The 19,072-nt window shown below is 37.2% G+C and overlaps 1 protein-coding gene across 1 annotated transcript; it reads right to left on the bottom strand.

Annotated features, from left to right (window-relative positions):
- Nucleotides 1-1,681: 1,681 nt before the first annotated feature.
- On the bottom strand, nt 1,682-17,662 carry LOC127871473 (uncharacterized). The gene is made up of 13 exons (XM_052414428.1): nt 17,461-17,662; nt 11,259-11,348; nt 10,767-11,066; nt 9,248-9,387; nt 8,031-8,976; nt 7,053-7,244; nt 6,468-6,668; nt 5,980-6,132; nt 5,001-5,151; nt 4,568-4,799; nt 4,002-4,092; nt 3,324-3,403; nt 1,682-2,424 (listed from the first exon to the last, which is right to left on the bottom strand). The coding sequence occupies exons 2-13, from the start codon at nt 11,335-11,337 to the stop codon at nt 2,395-2,397; spliced, it is 2,595 nt and encodes an 864-aa protein (XP_052270388.1). The 5' UTR covers nt 11,338-11,348; nt 17,461-17,662; the 3' UTR covers nt 1,682-2,394.
- Between the last annotated feature and the right edge of the window lie 1,410 nt (nt 17,663-19,072).

Here is a 19,072-nt window from a genome sequence, read left to right as displayed (position 1 = left end):
ACTGGGCATAAATGGGTTAAATTTTCAGCAGCTAAACATGTTGATCTCAGTCGAACAACTAGACAGTAATACAATGAACAACTAGACAGTAATACAATGAAAAACTAGACAGTAATACAATGAACAACTAGACAGTAATACAATGAACAACTAGACAGTCATACAATGAACAACTAGACAGTAATACAATGAACAAAATCACGTGCTAGTCGTACTTCCTCTAATCACAGGTGATTATATTACTTATCTTTATGTCAATTATGATAGCAATGATAAAGAGACAATTTTCGAATTCTTCCTTGCGTAAGCGTTTATCAGAAACTAAATACTTCGCATTGCCGCCTGTCATCAATGTAAATATTATGTTACCCCACGCGGACTGGCTTGTTTAAGGCCATGGGAAGGGGGAGAATCTTCCGTATCGCGCGGTTTACCACACGGACGGTCGAAAATGTCGTCGGTTAAATAGGTGCACCTTCATGACATTATCGTGTCGGCAGAGGTTCTTGCAGTCTTAGTCTTTAGCTGACTCGTAATGTGGCCACTCATTGTGAAATGTGCTGTATGCATGTGAGTCAAGTGTCGAATAGATTAGCATGTGCACTCTGCACACGTATCAGGGTCGACCCTTTCACCCTTAAAGGGGCCTTTTCACGTTTTGGTAAATTGACAAAATTAAACAAAGTTGTTTCAGATTCGCAAATTTTCGTTAGAGTTATGATATTTGTGAGGAAACAGTAATACTGAACATTTACTATGCTCTAAAGTAGCCATTATATGCATCTTTGGACGATTTAAAAACCTGAAATTTATTAAGTGTTGCAACGCGAAACGATTGAATAATTTGGAGAGTTCTGTTGTTGTCGTTATATTTGGTGAAACTACGAGTATTGCTTATATAAAGTTTAAAATACATCCTTCATTGTATGAGCACGGATGGCCGAGATGTCGAAGTGGTAAACTTTTACTCCAGGACTCCAGGGGAAAGTGGTTGGAGCCCTGATGCGTTTTTGTTTGTTTGTTTTTTTCTTGATTTTTTTACTGGAGTTTTTTATATCAAATGTTTACATTTATCAATATAAAGCATTTAATGACAAACTTCAATACATGCCAAAATCTGTGAAAAGCCCCCTTAAACTTTAATTTCGCAAAGAAGAGACTTAATTTAAAATTCCATAAAAAGTTTTCTCCCTGATTGACCTGTGCGGTATGCACATGCTAAGCTTGAACGACACTTTACGCACATTCTCTTCGCCCAAATTTCCATCCACGAGGTTCAGGTGAATGCATGTCAACAAGTGTTAATGTAAGAGCTGTGTTTTAACGTGTTATTTGATATTCAATCGCTAATAGAGCCTGTATGCACTTTCTCATGCGATTATTATCACATAAATGTCAACAGTTGACATGTTTTCGTTTTGAAACGGCTATTACACCGCAGTGGTTGGTAATATACTACATTCAGCGCCGATGAGTTTGGTTGATGGACTTTTTTGTTCTGTGTTATATCATCCAGGTTTGGAAATTTAAATTAGGCAAGGATGCTGGGGCAATAATAAGGGTCTTCACCCCGTGTATCTCCATGCAGAGTTGCCTCCTTATTGGCGAGAAACGTTTGCACACGATAAAATAAACGCAAACATGATTTAACGGGGATAAAACAAATCGAAAAAAACACAACTCATTTTGAATGGGTAAAATATGAGATACCAGTTTATTGTATACATTCATGATAATGAAGAGAAAAAGATATATAAACAAGCAAATTCGTTGAATTGATATTCCCCCGCCAAAATACTTCTGGACACAAATATTTCTGGACGGATGGACAACGCCAACATCATCCTCTTATCCATTTATATACTCATACCAAGTATTAATGAAATCCGCCAAAGCCCTTCCTAGATATGGCTCAGGACACAAAAAAGCATTTTCTCAAGATACAAAGGGCCATAACTCCGTTATTATCCAATGGTGTACAATGCCATTTGGCGTGCATCATTCTATTATCCATATATGCATGTATACTCATACCAAGTTTCAATGAAATTCGCCAAAGCACTTCCAAGATATGGCTCCGGACACAAAAAAGCATTTTATTCAAGATACAAAGGGCCTTAACTCCGTTATTAACATATGGTGTACAATTCCATTTGGCGTGCATCATCCTCTTATCCTTATATATACTCATACCAAGTTTCAATGAAATCCGCCAAGCACTTCCAAGATATGGCTCCGGACACAAAAGTGCCAGACGGAAGGACGGAAAGACAGACGGACGAAAGGACGGACAACACCAAAACAATATCCCTCCGCCTATGGCGGGGGATAAAAATCTCTTGATATGCTATATGGCACTTGCTCTTCAACTCCAAACACAATCTCCACTCGTCCTCATTCCGGGTTGCACATGTAAAACTTGAACTGAAATTTAAACACAATATGACTCAGTAAAACATACACGGTTCTTACAATATGGGTGTACCCCACTACAGACGTATTCCGTGCATGGTACCAATACCGTTTTATCTTTCACGACTTTCTTTTCACATGTTATATCGCGGACACTTAACAGTTGGGGCACAATTCTGTCAAAGTTGATACTGATTTTTTTCCTTCATGATCACATATACATAACTTGATTTTAACCAATTTATGCCTAGCGTCTAAAAAAAGGCCTTTGCAAACAGCGTAGACCCAGATGAGACGCCGCATGATGCGGCGTCTCATCATGGTCTGCGCTGTTTGCTTAAAGGAATTCAGTAAGAAGTATTCTAAATGTAGAAATAAATATACAAGACATCCCTAATTTTGCAATTTAGAAGGATGGAAGAGTCCACTAGGCATAATGGGTTAATTGGTGTCGAATTCCGAATCATATCGTACGGACGAGTGTACACACAGCTGAATCTATAGGTGGACGGATAGTTGTTGACTTCCACTCTTCTAGATGAATAGTTAGATGAACCATCAACTCAAATCGGCCAAATTACTCGAAAAATATTAAACACTGCACACTATGCTTTTTGATACTGAGAATATAATCTGATGCATGAATAATGGTGTGTATTTGGTGCAATTGAGCCGGAAAAAGTAGAGTTTCGTTAGATATATATCTACCTGCCTTAATGTATAAAGGGAAATCATAAAAGGAAATAAATCAGTTTCTCAAATCTAATGTTGGTCTAGTTATCCCCCTTTTATATGTACATCGTTGTTTTAAATATTGCGACCCTTTTAGTACAAACATAATATGCGTAATTAGTTTAAAACGCTTTAAAAGATCTGGAACTCAAAGTCCGACTGAAACGTATTGCACCCACCTCGTCTAGGAACCCATCGAATGCGCCCGTAGGTCCGCACGAACCAATGAGAAGCGCATCGGTCTTCGGCAGCACGCTTCCTGGTGTAGCCATGGTTACATAGTAGAGTGGTTAAGTTTAAAATTTGAAGTGAAAATTTGATATTTGGAGAAAAATTGAATATTGAAAATCAGGGTGCAGGATCACGTGACTTTGTGGGGTTCCAAATTAAACTTTCAATGATATATACTCACACCGGTAGGTGGTGCTATATTTTTTAAACAATGATTCTTAAGAATTTCAACAAGTGCATAAAAGTATATGTAGGTTAATTAACCCATTTATGCCTAGCGTCTAGAAAAAAGGCCTTGGTAAATAGCGTAGACCCAGATGAGACGCCGCATGATGCGGCGTCTTGTCAGGGTATGCGCTGTTTGCTGAAAGTAATTTCTGTAAGAAATATTATAAATATTGAAATAAATATACTAGACATCCCTAATTTTGGAAATAAATTGATCTAATTTAGAAGGATGGGAGAGTCCACTAGGCATGAATGGGTTAATGCTCACGCTTGTCGACTTGACGCGACATAGAGCATATTGAAAATATCGCCGATATGGACAACTGTATTTTAATCAATTGCACTTCAACAACCCCTAATACGGGGATACATGGCACATGTCAAAATGTCGCTCTCACCTATAATACTCCTGGAGGCGGAGTCCTTGTTGACAGTCCCGCTCATCTCCCGTCCGTCATACCGGTACTCCAGCTTGTTCCAGCCCGTCACCTGGGGAAACAAACGAGATATCACAGACACACAGCGTACGCGACAGACATGCTCTTCTCTCTTAAAAAAACACCGTTGATAAAACTGAATTATCCCCTGTAACTTACTCTCCGATAAAAATATTGAAGTGCATTGCTCGTTAAATTCCTCTTTTTGTTACGTGGTGACACACAGGTGCAAGTTGAAAATCTTCAAATATTACACGGCGGATATAATTGAGTCGCGTTCTGAGAAAACTGGGCATAATGCATGTGCGTAAAATGTCGTCACAGGCTGATCAGAAATGACACTTTCCGATTTTATGACATTTTTCGTTTAAATGAAGTCTCTTCTTAGCAAAAATCCAATTTAGGCGGAAAGTGTCGTTCCTGATTAACAGGCTAATCTGGGACGACACTTTACGCACATGCGTTTTACCCAGTTTTCTCAGAACACGACTCAATTGAATTTTTTGCAGCGTTCAGTTCGCACGTACTGTATCTTGATATGGTACGAAGAGGAATATCTCGCCGGCCTCGGCGGTGGTAATGCTGAAAACTGCGATGCCGCCCTTTTCCCCTGGAATCAGCGCAATATCAAGGCTGGGCTTCGGCTCCCCCTGGCACTGCAGGCAGCAGTTGGACACAATATGCATTAGCTTCCCCGTCCGAGCGGTCACCGATAAGCGGAACCGGAAACTGATGGTCAGTTGTTGCCCAAATGACATTCTAAAAACATGACATTGTAGTTATTTGATTTAAAAATAAAATGTTCTCCATTTATCAAAGCATATAGTGTTACCTAATAAATTGACCGCGGCTATCCGACGATGTATTCTTCGTTCCTCATATTTCAAATCTCGTCAATAAATGAGTATTTGAAAACTTACAAAGCAAAGAACGAAAACCAACTGCATTCTGTTTTTTTACCCGGAAAATCTCCAGACAGTGAGTGTGGCCCCGCCGTTGAACGCCCCTGTGTTGCCGTCAAGCAGGACATTTGTGTTGCCCATGTAGATGTTGTTTCCGGAGCGATCCGCGATGTCGCCGTTGAAATCCAGGTAGAACTCGGGCTTACACTCTGGAGGCAGTGTACACAAGAATTGAGAATGCTGGATGCAAATACATGAAACAGAGCAATCCGACATTGTTCACCAATGGATCTTCCAATATTGTCAAGGCTTAAAAGGAATTGATGAATCTTAACTGAACTCATGACTGAAACGAAGAAGACTACAACTTCATAAAAACGGTTTCTTGTTTTGAACGCAAGTATGTTAATTTATATGTGTTACGTCAGTTTGGTATATAGTAAAACAAAGAGTGCAAACACGAGAATATTGCAAAATTAAGTTTAACTGTTATGCAATGTCAAACAGATTTAAACCGTGACAATATTATCCAAAGGTACAAAATGAACGTAGATTTTCGTTTAAATAAATTGCGTGTTATACGTACTAAACGCGAATGTACATACGCCTTGCAATAAAACTGCCATGTATGACATGTTCGTTGGTATTTTGCAATTATTATGTGTAATTTGCATGAATCTCATTTTATATCTAAAATACGTACATTGCTTCGCTCATCGAAAGATACAATCTGTTCCTTTATCTGACACGTTGGCCTCATCAGGATTGAACAATAACGTCACAACATAAATTATAATCTATCTTTTGATACCGTTTGACACCTGTCCTTTAAAACAATTAGTTCACTTAAGAAAAAAAATAAACGTTCACAAGTTCTCGAAAACTTAACATAATTGGTAAAGCAAGCATTCGTTTATTATGTCAATATTCTGACAATTTAATATTTTATATAACTGTAGGGGTAGAGAGTCACACAAAACCCGGCCCATTTGATACGCACACCCAGCATACAATAACATGCGAAAGTATATACACACTCTCGTTGTACTGCTCGTTGGCTGCCTTGCACGTGCACATTCCCTGGTGGAAGGTGGAGCCCAGCGGGCACCTGCGGATCATCCAGCCCATCCCGCTCACATGCTCGAAGTAGAAGTGCTCTTTTTCCTGCATGGCAACCAGCTTGCACGTAACTGTGGTCCAGGAAAGAATAGAGATAGGATTAGTTTTTAAACATATAGTTTAAGTCAACGTTATTCATTAGCTGGATATTTGCGGGTGATTCATTTTCCTGCCAGCTTCCCGGAAAGACCCAGTACTGAGTGTCCAGTACATAATTTGAACGCTTCCAGAGTTCATATAGCTTACCAAGCAAGGCGGACATTGTATAAATCACACAACGTAGACCGAATACAGTTAGCATGTTATATATACACGTTTTCCCCATTGGTGTTTAATATCACAGTATGAATATAACAGTATGAAATTGTTTGATTCAATTTATTTTGTTTCTGTGTTATGAACTTACGTGATGACGTCACCTGGTGCAGCGAACCGAAGTCCATGCACGTGTCTGCACACGAAGCGTTCCGCGTGCACCCTAATCTTGAGGAGTAGGATGTGCCCGGGGGACAACAAGTTGGCACGGACATGCCCTGCTCGCAGCGCCAGTATGCACGACATGCACGCGCATGTGCATATGAAGTGACGCTGAAATCGTTGCATGGGTCTGAAAAAATAAAGTCAAGAACGAAAACATGTTATGATGCGTATACGTTGAAGTAGCACACAGTAACTGTTTTTGATCTAGAAACAACCCGATGTAAGCATCGATGATATTAAATTAGCGTTAATAGGATGGAGGGATTGTTTATTTGCGCTGGAAGTTCGCGTAATGTGTGATGGCATAATGCATTTGAGCTCTTGGTCTGCTGTTTGTGTTGTTGTTATTGTTAATGTAAATAGTGAATTTTCCGATGGTAAAGATAATGACTACAAAGTTAATGGCCATGATGATGGTCAGATATAAGTCACTCATACAACTGAAACAGTTGTTTATGGTGAAAATACGACGGCGAGAAGGACGACGAGCAGGAGGTAGAGGAGGACTTACCTCTCCAACATGACCTCTGATCGTGATGCTTGCACACTGTATTTTCTTCGTCAAAGAAAGTCTCGAATGGGCATGATATTCTTGTCGCCTTCACTTGGCCATTGTCGTGGAAGCACTGAAGGAACTCCGTACAACTGTTTGGCATGAACGTGTATGCAACGCCGTCGATAAAGTGACCTTTGGAACACTGATCTTGAATTGCAATATGTATTAAGTCAATTTATGTACAGGTACAATGTAAAATCATGTTCAAGTACATGCATAAATGCGCAAAAAAAATCAGCGACATAAGCGCAGCCCAATAAACAATTTAGTCGGTCTCTGAGAAAACCGGGCTTTATACAATTATCGTCAAGGATTAGAACGTGCAGTCCGCACAGGCGTCTCAGGAAGACTGGATTTTTTGTTAAGGAGAGACTTCGTTTAAACGAATAAAGTCCATAAAAGCGGTAAGCTTCGTCTTAGATTAGCTTATGCTGACTGCACAGGGACGACACTTAACGCACACGCATTAAACACATTTATGCATAGCGTCTAGAAAAAAGGCCTTGGCAAACAGCGTAGACCCAGATGAGACGCCGCACGATGCCGCGTCTCATCAGGGTCTGCGCTGTTTGCTTAAATGAATTTCTGTAAGAAATATTCTAAATATAGAAATAAATATACTAGACATTCCTAATTTTGAAAATAAATTTATCCAATTGAGAAGAATAAATGGGTGAACTGTTTTCCACAGAGAGCGGCTCAATTAAATGTGAATTTGAAAAGTCAACAATACATTATGACACTAATGTCACTGATAGATCAAAGAAACACATATGCATCAGTATATAAGACATTGTCTTATCAATATAGGGTTCGAAAGACAACTAATTATTTTTTACAAATTCAATGTTATAAATGTTCCAACACCGCAAAATACGATATCTAGACTAATTTTAATATCTAAAATACACGTCTCATACAACGAACAAGTACCTGTTACAGCAAGGTCGTCAAATGTTATTGTTCCCGGATTTCTGAGCCATGACGCGGCCTCAAGAGCCGACGTGGTAGTTGTTGTTGCTGTGGTTTTTCGTGTTGCGCTGATGGTCGTCGTCAGTGGTGTTGTCGGGATATCCAGTGAGCCGTCGTTCCAAACAATCATGCCGGCCTCCTTCGATTTTGAACGAGACATCGGGCCGGGGCTACGCCATGTTGAGTTCACGTCAAGTATTTCCGCTGTTATGACCTTTGAGGTTAGCCCTGGTCCAGACTGAATGCCGAACCTATGGAGTCCGAGTCCTGGTACTAAAGGAATCGTATACCGTGATTGTTCCTGGATGTTAGATGTTCTAGTCGGCTCAATTTTAGACTGGGATTGCAGAAACGCCATTGTGTCTTGTACAGTCTGGGCCGGAATCCTGATACCTAGCTGTGATCCGATGCCCATTTCCGGTATGAAAAGCTTATTTATTGATGTCAACATGTCGTTTGTACTTTCCGGTGTCTTAACTTTAGACGTCAGAATAACAGCGTCTTTGATTACTTTTGACGGAACTGACAGCTGCCCAATTTCATTTGTCGCGAGTAAAGACCGCGATTCTGCCGCAAGCGACATCGCTTGCACAACATCCGGTATTGCTATTGGCGTAACAGTCGCTGAAAAACGGCGCAACAAGCTTTTTTCCGTAATCGGGGCAGAAGTTACCATTGACAAGACAGCCATCTGGTTACCAGACAATGGCGGCGTACCGAATGACGAAAGCTGGGAGCCGGTCGCCATCACCGCCTCGGCGTTCTTGAGGTCAAGAAGGCGATGTCCTGCGCATGCCTCTTGGCCCAGGAAGGAGACGGTTTCGAGCAGGAGGCGCGTGGAGAGCTCCAGGGGCTCCAGGTTGTACGCGTTACCCTGCGTGGAGGCGAGCTTCTCTAGCTCCGTTGTCTACTCGTAAAGAGAGATTTAAGTTATTTAAGTTAAAGATATTGAGTGTGCATCCTATCGATTAAATAAAATAATAAATATAACTGTATATTCTTTGACTGACAAACTAGTTTGGTACAATGGCGTCCTCACACTTTTTTTAAATTTATAAATGTGTCTCGATAAAATAATGGTGTCTTCGTATTAAATGTGATTAACATTATCTTATTAGAATTTTATTGTATGAGACAATACCAACACTGAGCAAAAATCGAAATACAAACGAACCCACCTTTATGAGACGTCCGACGCCTATGGCGACCAGAAAGACGCCGGCGTCCTTGACGACCTGGGCTTCCGCTTCCGCCGCCCGCTCGAACTTCGCCCGTCCGTCCGTCAGTAAAACACCGATACGCAGGACACCACGGCGCCCTTGGAACAAACAGCAGGTAGATTATTTTCATTTAGTATAAACACATAACCATATTTCGTTTCGATATCAATACCACCATTTTTCAAATGTGCTTTTAGTAATATAACGGTTAAAGAAGTGTTTATAAGCACATAAATAAAGTATAGGACTTACTCCAAAAGTTCTTATGTCATTTCTTTTTTTTAATTCCACAAACACGCATATTCTTCTATTACAAGATATATGATGTTTAACGCATTTTTAGTTTTTTTACACTATAACTGGGGCATGCAACATCGAACGATACAAGTATTTTGAAACAGATTATGTTGATTTATTTCACGCATAAAATTCACGAATAATTTTATTATATGCAGAATTAGTAAAACCGATTCTTTTGATAAATTGTGTCATGATTTATAGGAACAGTCATTAAAAACACCATATCAAACCACGTATACGTAATAAACGTGTCGCGTAATCAACGTGTTGAACAAACATTTTAATTTTGTAAAAGGAGCTTTGTTGAAAATTAAAGAATGCTGTCACGCTGTTGTTATCACTTTTTAACGTATAAATATTAACCGCGCTCTGAGACATCCGGGCTTCAGGCATACCGGTAGGCATTGGAGGTCCGCTTTTAGGGAAGTTTTCGTTTAAAGAAAGTCTCCAACTAAAATCCAGTATAAGCGCAAATTATCGTCTCTGATAAGCCTGTGCGGACTGCACAGGCTAAAGTGTTCCATGAGCGTGGCCCAATAATGCTTATTTATTGTAGTTTTGTGACACAAAACTATTTATCGGATAGGTTTTTATTTCTTTAATACGGGCATGATGAAAGTATTGTAGAAGTTAACTGTTTATGTCTATATTATTTGGGCTTTGATTTGCTCACACTTTAACATTTCAGAGATGTCTTACCCGTGAGTGATCTAAATATTCAATTAGGTCGTGTTATTTAAGCAGTTGTAGTTAAACATCATAGTATAGTTTTTCTTATTATTGTTTTTAATTGCATAATTTAAACATGCTCATCACTTATTTACCCTTCAGAAAACATTAATTTTATTTTTACTTGATATTCCACTTGATACCCAGCATATGCCCAGAATACTTAATACATTTAACTAAGTACCCATCTTTTTCTCAAAAATTACACTTAATTCCACTTAATAACTAACCTTAGCTGAGAGCAAAACCTAATTGCTATAAGATGCACGCCCATCCTATTTAAAATACATTCAAACCGACAAGATACAAACCATGCCTCATTAAAATACACTGGATACCCTCGAACCCTTGAAGTGTCCTGTAAAGTCACTAAATTCCAATTGATATATAATTTGAAAGCTTACCAGAAATACACACTTTTGCAACAGCAGCAACAACAAATACCCACCGTGTGCGCTGAACAATTGTTCCATCTCGATCAAGCCGAGGTCCGTGCGGGAGCCCTCCTGCGGCTGATCAAGCGTCTGCAATGCGTCCAGTAGCTCTACCCGCGTCATGTTAAGGTTGAGGTTGAGCACGTCGCCCACCCGACTGCTCACCACCGCCACCCCAACACGGACCGCATCGGGCGCCACATCGGTCGTCTCGACGAACCGGCGAATGAAGTTTCGTTGCTGCGAGAACTCCAACTCCGCGATGCTGTCCGAACCGTCCATGAGAAAAATGACGTCTGCTTCCGGACGGCATGCTTGGGAATAGAAAGACAACTGTCCAAAGCTGCTGTGCATTTAAAATACTGAAAAGTATAGTGTTACTGAAAAGTACGTAATCCTCTTTTCCATGTATGACAAAGTTAAATGTTTAATGCTGTGCTGTATATTTAAGTTTAATTCATTACGAAAATAACAACAACAGTTTATTGAAACGCGTTCATGTATACCTGATTTAATATCTCCCTGAGCCAAAACCTGCGACATCGGTACTAGCATCAGGACAATGAACGCATGTCGAGTTATCATTGTGGACAAACCTGCAAATAAAACTTCAACTTCATAGCGAGTATTATGGTGTTTAGGTTGAAGTTTAATGGGTAAGGGAAGTTGTTAATGTGTTGTCGATCTTTTGTGTTTTGATGAGGTTTTGGCTGTTATAATTTCATGGATTCTTTACTTCACTTTTTTCGGCGTAGATTACAAGATGTTTAACCAAGCTTTTAACCTTAAATGACATGTACATAACGCCAGCAGACCCGAACGAATACACTCCATTTATTCGATTAGTTGACTAGAACCCCCGGAAGATTATGAGACAATACAAACACAATCTCCACGCAGAGTTGTCGTTCCTTGCTCTCACATACAACTCTGCGAAAGGCTCAGCCCTCCATTTTGTCTATAAAATAGATAAAACCGAACAAAAGCATTCAACGTATATTTGATTGGATATTTAAGATCGCATGCATTAAATTAAGAAATATGACTTTTAAATGTACGATAAATCGTGCAAAAACTTGCGAGTTTTAATGCAACTCTTTGGAACTAATTTATTGCCCATTTACGCAGATGAAATCATTCCAGGCACTTCACAAATGTAAACAATTGAACATATTTTTTTTTAGTGACGTTAGGAATTGCTTCGACGTGTGTATGTATGTTGGTTTCTTAACATAAAAAACCATATCAATTTTATAATAATGAATTAAGACCGATATAAGATATCATGGTATGAGATGGTTTTCTTTAATGCAGTAAATGCAATGTAACCGTCGTGCAAGAGATTGTTTAGTATTCTGTAACCACAAAGATGAACGCTTGGAATGATCATGACATAAATGAGACGCTTTCATAGCAATAGTCCGTTCTGAGCCCAACACAGAGGTGAATGTAATGTAACCGTCGTGCAAGAGATTGATACAAACACTGAGCAACGAGAGCGCCGATGGCGTTGAACGTCTATTTGCTAGATACACGGAAGTTTATGCTGAAGTAAATGTTAAAGGATAAGTTGTCTGAATATAAACGTAAAAGGCTATCAAAAAGATTTTTTATGAAGAACAAGACTATTGCCAAGCAATAAAAGTCCCCTATCTCGCATGAATCAGTAATATAATTGTCTCCCTTTATTTTCAAAGGAAGAAATTCTTTTAAGTTAGCTTTGTAGATGTTTTTTTTCAAAAAATAACTCGCTTTTGTTAATAACAGAATTGTTTTACGAACGAAATTTGTTTTAGTTTCTAAGAACGATGTTTTCACGTACAACGATCTTAGAAAAGTTTACTAAAATGGTGTAAGCAGTGTTCTTGAAATAAATTGTTAGAAAAAAGTTTCTCAATGAAAAATTGTAAGAATTACGAAATACTATATTAAATATCTATTTCGTCTGCCCAAAATCAGGGAAGGCTTGGAAAAGGACAACCGTTGTCCCTGTGATTTTTAAATGCGGTGTTACAAAAGCCTATATTTGCGTTGCAAATAGACGAAAAATCGAAAAACAAAGGAACCACGTCTTTGGGGTATAAGATGTAACACTGAACACTGTAGGGACATGCGGACTACTCTCTGCGTATCCACGCGAAACGAAGACACACATTTTGGCAAAGTTACAATCACACATAACCGGTAAATTACATCCCCAATAATTTCAGGGTCAAAGCTTGTTCAATTATTCGTCAGTGGAAGACGAAATGCACTACCAATTAACGCCATATGTTGATAACACAGTATTTCTTTCAAGATATTAAAGAACACAAGTTTTGGGGAGAGAAATGAATGAAAACTTGTCGGCAAATATCACGTGTCTTGTATTGTGAGAAAAAACTACCGCAATAGTATAGTGCCCATGGTAGAATGGAAGTCGTTTACTTATCTAGCCACACATGTGTGACGTACGCGGTCGGGGTTTATAATATATATATATATATACATAGATGCACACATAACATTATGTCACTGTCTTTTGAATATCAACATATTTTTGTATCATCGTTTATGTCAACGCACTTGAAATTATGCATCTCTTTGTGTGCGTTTTTTTGTGTATCATACATTTTATTTCAAGCAGACCACGACAGGCATGGTTGTTTATAGTGTGTCAGGCGCAGCGAGACAAGCATGCTATGGCGTATTTCCATAATTCTTTGACACTAGCAATCAGTCTGTGTCAGGGAAAATTTTAAAGGAGAGCGAAATAACGATATGGTTCCACACAAAATAACTTATTTGTTTCCACTAACATCTCCTGAATAAATGGTAAAGGCAGGTCAGCCAAACCTATTTGGCGCAAATGTCTAACCCACGCTTATGCCTCAATTAATAATCAATGGAGTCTTGGAGAAAATTCCCGGCAGTAGACCGGAATTAATAATTCTAATATTTCATTAGCTGTATTGATAGAAAGGCACCACCACTAATGTCTTTTCCTAAAGAATCATTATAAAATATGTGATTTACATTGTGTCGTATTCTGAAATCCAGACTAGTCTGTGAAAATGGCCAAACGACACACGATCACACAGCCCAGTTACAAATACGAGTAGACGTGTTGGCATTAAATAACCTTGACATTATGAATATCCTTAATCCAGTTTTGTTGTTGTTCTTTTTGTGATGTACAAATAAACAAATAAAATATGTGTTTGATGTAAAAATTATAGTATTAATTAACCTATGAACTTAAATTACGTGTATGTACGCACTTTCTAGACACTTCTTGTTTGTTTTGTTTTTTGACTTTCTGCTTTTTATTCCCACAATTTATAAGGCTAATTATGGACAGGCATCTTCTGAATCACGATCCATTAAAAATTATCTTGCTTTTTCTTTACGTTAACGTAGATTATAAAGTCTGATCAAATGTACCGAAAATAATCAAATTTAGCAAACAAATTAACCCATTTATGCCCCCATCCTTCTAAATTGGATCAATTTATTTCCAAAATAAGAATGTCTAGTATATTTATTTCTATATTAAGAATATTTCTTACATAAATTCCTTAAAGCAAACAGCGCAGACCCTGATGCGACGCCGCATCATGCGGCGTCTCATCTGGATCTACGCTGTTTGCCAAGGCCCTTTTTCTAGACGCTGGGCATAAAGCTCGATCCGGAATGCCCAAAAAAGGTTTAGGGTTTGCACCAAACATTAGAGTCGGTCGGGTTACGGAAAAAACACCTAGTTTTTAGACGTCATGTTAAAAAAGTATGTTATTCATCATATTTTAAACACCGATTACATTTACAGTAACTATTTTTGGTAATACAAACATTCCAAATGATAACTTCTCATTTCATTGCATGCAATTACTCCCGATACGTCGATATTGTACGATATATACATAATTACAATGTACATGTTTCATTTCGCGTCGAGCAACCATACTGACAGTAAGCGTTATTTTTATGCAAACATGTTTCGAAGAAAACGTCTCGTTAAACTACCGTACGTAAATGTTATTCCTGCTTCGTAAAATAGTAAACTACAAAAAGTATGTTGAATTGTGTGGAATTCCTTTGAAAATGACATAACATTTATAACGTATTTTTTTATAATTACAAAAAACTATAATCATTGGGTATGGTTGTTTTTGGAACACTTACTACTAACATAAGAAGCATTCTTTTAACATGATTTTTATTTAATTCTAAGAATATTTTGTTTCTTTTTTAACAGGTGCTACAGTTATGAATATATATAAATCAATTGTTTATATCGCCATTAATCTGTGACAAATTATTATTATATAGAGGATATGTGTTGGATTCGGTGGATTATCGATTTTAATTCACGAGTGATCATAGAAAAAAATATTTTCACGAGAGGCGCAGCCACGAGTGAAACTATATATTTTCTATGATCACGAGTGAATTTAAATCGATATTCCACCTAATCCAACAAATTTTCTTTTTATTTTATGCTAGTTTCACAGTTTATATAAATTGTTAAAGAGTTTAACTATTTAAAGAATTTCGCTGAAATAATGACGTCATTTCGTCAAAAAATGACGTCATTTCAAAGTAAACAGTGAAAATTATCGATAATTTACACTGATAATTTTCATTGTTTGAAACAATGAAGTTGTCTGTTTTAATTCACTGATATTTCTCTATAAACCACCGGTAAGCATAACATACATTATTATTAACACTTCAATTTAATAAAAAAAGCATTCCCTTAAACCAACCGTTGAACTTTTACCGCTCAATGTCAAAACATACTCATTTAAGAAAGTTTAAATAGAGGATATTTGTTGGATTCGGTGGATTATCGATTTTAATTCACGAGTGATCATAGAAAATAATATTTTCACGAGTGGCGCAGCCACGAGTGAAAATATATATTTTATATGATCACGAGTGAATTAAAATCGATAATCCACCGAACCCAACAAATTTTCTTTTTATTTTATGCTTTTTTTTCACAGTTTATATACATTGTTAAAGGGTTTAACTAAAGAATTTCGCTTGGAAAATGACGTCATTTCGTCAAAAAAAATGACGTCATTTAACATAAACAGTGAAAATTATCGATAATTTTCACTGATAATTTTCATTGTTTGAAACAGTGAAATTATCAGTTTTAATTCACTGATATTTCTCTATAAACCACCGGAAAGCATAAAATAAATAAGAGTATAGCTTTTCGACAAGTATTTAAAGTTTTCCGAATGTTCTGGAATATACAATACTCACATGGGGCCATTTTATAAACTTTTGCTTGACGGAAGCGCCGACCCTTACTTTCGACAACAAAATAAAAAAAGTAATTTTCGTGAATAGCATTCGCATTTAACCCTCAGAAGCTGAAATACAATGAGACCAATTGCAAGAAGTGAAAAAAAATAATAAAATAACAACCTTAATTACGAAAAACATACTTTGAAGCATATGGATGAATGGAATATGCTTTCCAACAACCGCGAAAGCACTTTTATGTATAAAGATATTTAAAGGGGCCTTTTCACAGATTTTGGCAGTTTTTAACTTATTCATTAAATGCTTTATATCGATAAATGTAAACATTGGATCGTAAAAGCTCCAGTAAAAAATCAAGAATACATTTAAAAAAAGGAAAAGAACATTGCCCGGACCAGGTTTCGAACCAGTGACCCCTGGAGTCCTGCCAGAGTCCTGAAGTAAAAACGCTTTAGCCTACTGAGCTATTCCGCCGAGTACTCATACTGAACGTATTTTATACCTTATATAAGCAATCTTCGTAGTTTCACAAAATTTAACGACAAAAACAGAACTCTCCAAATTATTCAATCGTTTCGCGTTGCAACGCTTTATAGTTTTTAGGTTTTAAAATCGTCAAAAGATGTATATAATGGCTTTATTAGACCATGGTAAATGTTCAGTATTACTGTTTCCTCACAAATATCATAACTAAAACGAAAATTTGCGAATCTGAAACAACTTTTTTCAATTTTGTCAATTTACCAAAGCGTGAAAAGATCCCTTTAAGATAGAACAATATCTAGCTTTTTGACAAAAAGTGTGTCATATACCCAAACACTTTACTTAAACCATGCCTTTGTTTCTGCAGAGATGGACTTCATGTATGTCTGGTAGTAACTATAAACGTATTCGATATTTGCCGTGTGGCAAATACACATTATTTATGAGCAAAACTGTCCATATATATATTTTCTAGCGTTTCATAAAACATAATATAGGGCCTGATCTAGAACATGATAAACACATCATGATTTAATTTCGGCTTAAAGCAAACATGTACAACGAAGATCACACAAAATAAGTTTTAAATGCATGCCAAAATATACTTGCATGACAAGTTAAACATCATGTTTACCCAGAATTTGTTGGGTTAAAGACATTTTAAATATATGTTTTCTTCTTTAGATGTCAGTGCTTTTGATTATTTTAAAAAATAAAAAAGAAGACATTTTATCCGATTTAATTTTAAATCTTAATTTTATTATTATTGCTTGAACCCGATTCTCTTTTAAAGTTGTTCATCTTACAAATAGTTCGCCTTAAACGAAATTATATTATAAATAATTGTCCTCGAAAAACTTCATTACGAATACGAAACAGTAGTGTCTATACTAAAAAATGCAGTAAATATTCTTGTAGCCACACATTATACCCTTGTAGGCAGGTTTGCGATATGTTGCAGGTAAATACCTTTTACGTTTTAATCCTGTTATGCGAACTGACTACCTGGCAAGAAAGTATTAAATGTTAGTTAGATATACTTTGAACTTCTCCAGTATATAATCACGTCCTTTTCCCACTCCGTCACTTATTAAACAAACGGTGTAAAATAATAAAAACATGAATAAATACATGCAATAAATGCAAAATGTTCAACAAGACTTCATTCACAATATCAACAGATGCTTGTATCACACTTGTCAACACGCGTGGCACGTGTATAACGTACTTAAACATTTCCTTCAAAATAGCTATTGTGGTATTTTAATGAGTTTAAACGACTTTTACAGCGCAAGTGTCGATTAATTATTCCTATGCCGTTTCTTAATACATACACTGCATAATATTACATATTGTCAAAATTGTCATGTTAACAGTTGCTTAACGTTTTGTTGGATTTAACTCGTATTTTAATAAATATTTATATATTTTAAATACACTGCGCGAAAGTTAGATATGAAAACATTACGTAATTCAAGCACTTTGAAAACCCAATCATTTTTGACCAAATCATATTCAATCAATCATTAAATAAATTTAGATAAAGAAACTTTTCAAAAGAAATTCTTTATCAAAACAAACCAAACAAAATTTCCACCTGTTGCGTTATAACTTTTGTTGATTAAATTGCTAAGCACATGTTAAATATACGTACGTGGTTAATTTCCAACTCGCAGAATATGACGAGCATTATAGTGATGGGACGATGTTTGAAAGGAGTTTAAACGCAGTTCCTGACCAGCGAACGTGTCAGTAAACGTCAAGTTATGAACGTAATTTAATACGTAACTCGATCTTAATAACAGTAAGAATTAATTTTATAACCGCTTATTCAGAGCGTTCAGTTTGATGTCATATGAATGACACTTTAAATTGATATTTATAAAATCATTAAGCTACAAGCGGCTAAATCATTCACCTATATGGGCCATGTTCTGTGAAAGAAAAGGGGGTTAAATGAATGTGCGTAAAGTGTCTTCCCGGATTAGCCTGTGCAGTTTGCACAGGCTAATCATGGATGACAATTTCCGCTTTTGTGATATTTTTCGTTTACAGAAAGTCTCTTCTTTGCATAAATCCAGTTTAGGCGTAAAGTGTCGTCCCTGATTAGCCTGTGCGGACTGCACAGGCTAATCTGGCACGATACTTTACGCATATTCATTTAACACCCTTTTCACAGAACACGGCTCATATATACGTCGCATAAGTTTGGGTCCCGCTTTGGGAGACAGGTGTTAGTGCATGTGCGTGAAGTGTCGTTCCAGATACGCCTTTGCGGAATGCGCTGTGTGTAAACAGGGCTTAATGCATGTACGTAAAATGTCGTCATAGATAAGCCTGTGCTGCACAATCTTACCAGAGACGATACTTTACATTTTTATGGAATACTTCGTTTAAAAGGAGTCTATTCTAAACGAAAATCCGGTATAAGCGGAAATAGTCGTCCCTTAGTAGAGTGTGCTGACTGCACAGGCTAATCTTTGACGACCCTTTACGCACATGCATTAAGCCCTGTATTTCCCAGAGAGGCTCATTTTATTGGAAAAGAATCTTTCATATTGTTGAACATGTGTAGCAAGTT

The sequence above is a fragment of the Dreissena polymorpha genome, chromosome 3 (genome assembly GCF_020536995.1).
Source record: "Dreissena polymorpha isolate Duluth1 chromosome 3, UMN_Dpol_1.0, whole genome shotgun sequence".
Classification (NCBI taxonomy): domain Eukaryota; kingdom Metazoa; phylum Mollusca; class Bivalvia; order Myida; family Dreissenidae; genus Dreissena; species Dreissena polymorpha.
Note: the sequence above shows the minus strand (reverse complement) of the source record. Positions and strands in the feature narration are given on the sequence as shown.

Coding starts and splice junctions, on each gene's coding strand:
- LOC127871473 (XM_052414428.1), bottom strand. CDS start 11,337: ATGATAACTCGACATGCGTTCATTGTCCTGATGCTAGTACCGATGTCG. Junction 6,669..7,052: donor TCAGAGGTCATGTTGGAGAG/GTAAGTCCTCCT, acceptor TTATTTTTTCAG/ACCCATGCAACGATTTCAGC. Junction 2,425..3,323: donor TCGATGGGTTCCTAGACGAG/GTGGGTGCAATA, acceptor TTTAAATTTCAG/TTCAAGTTTTACATGTGCAA.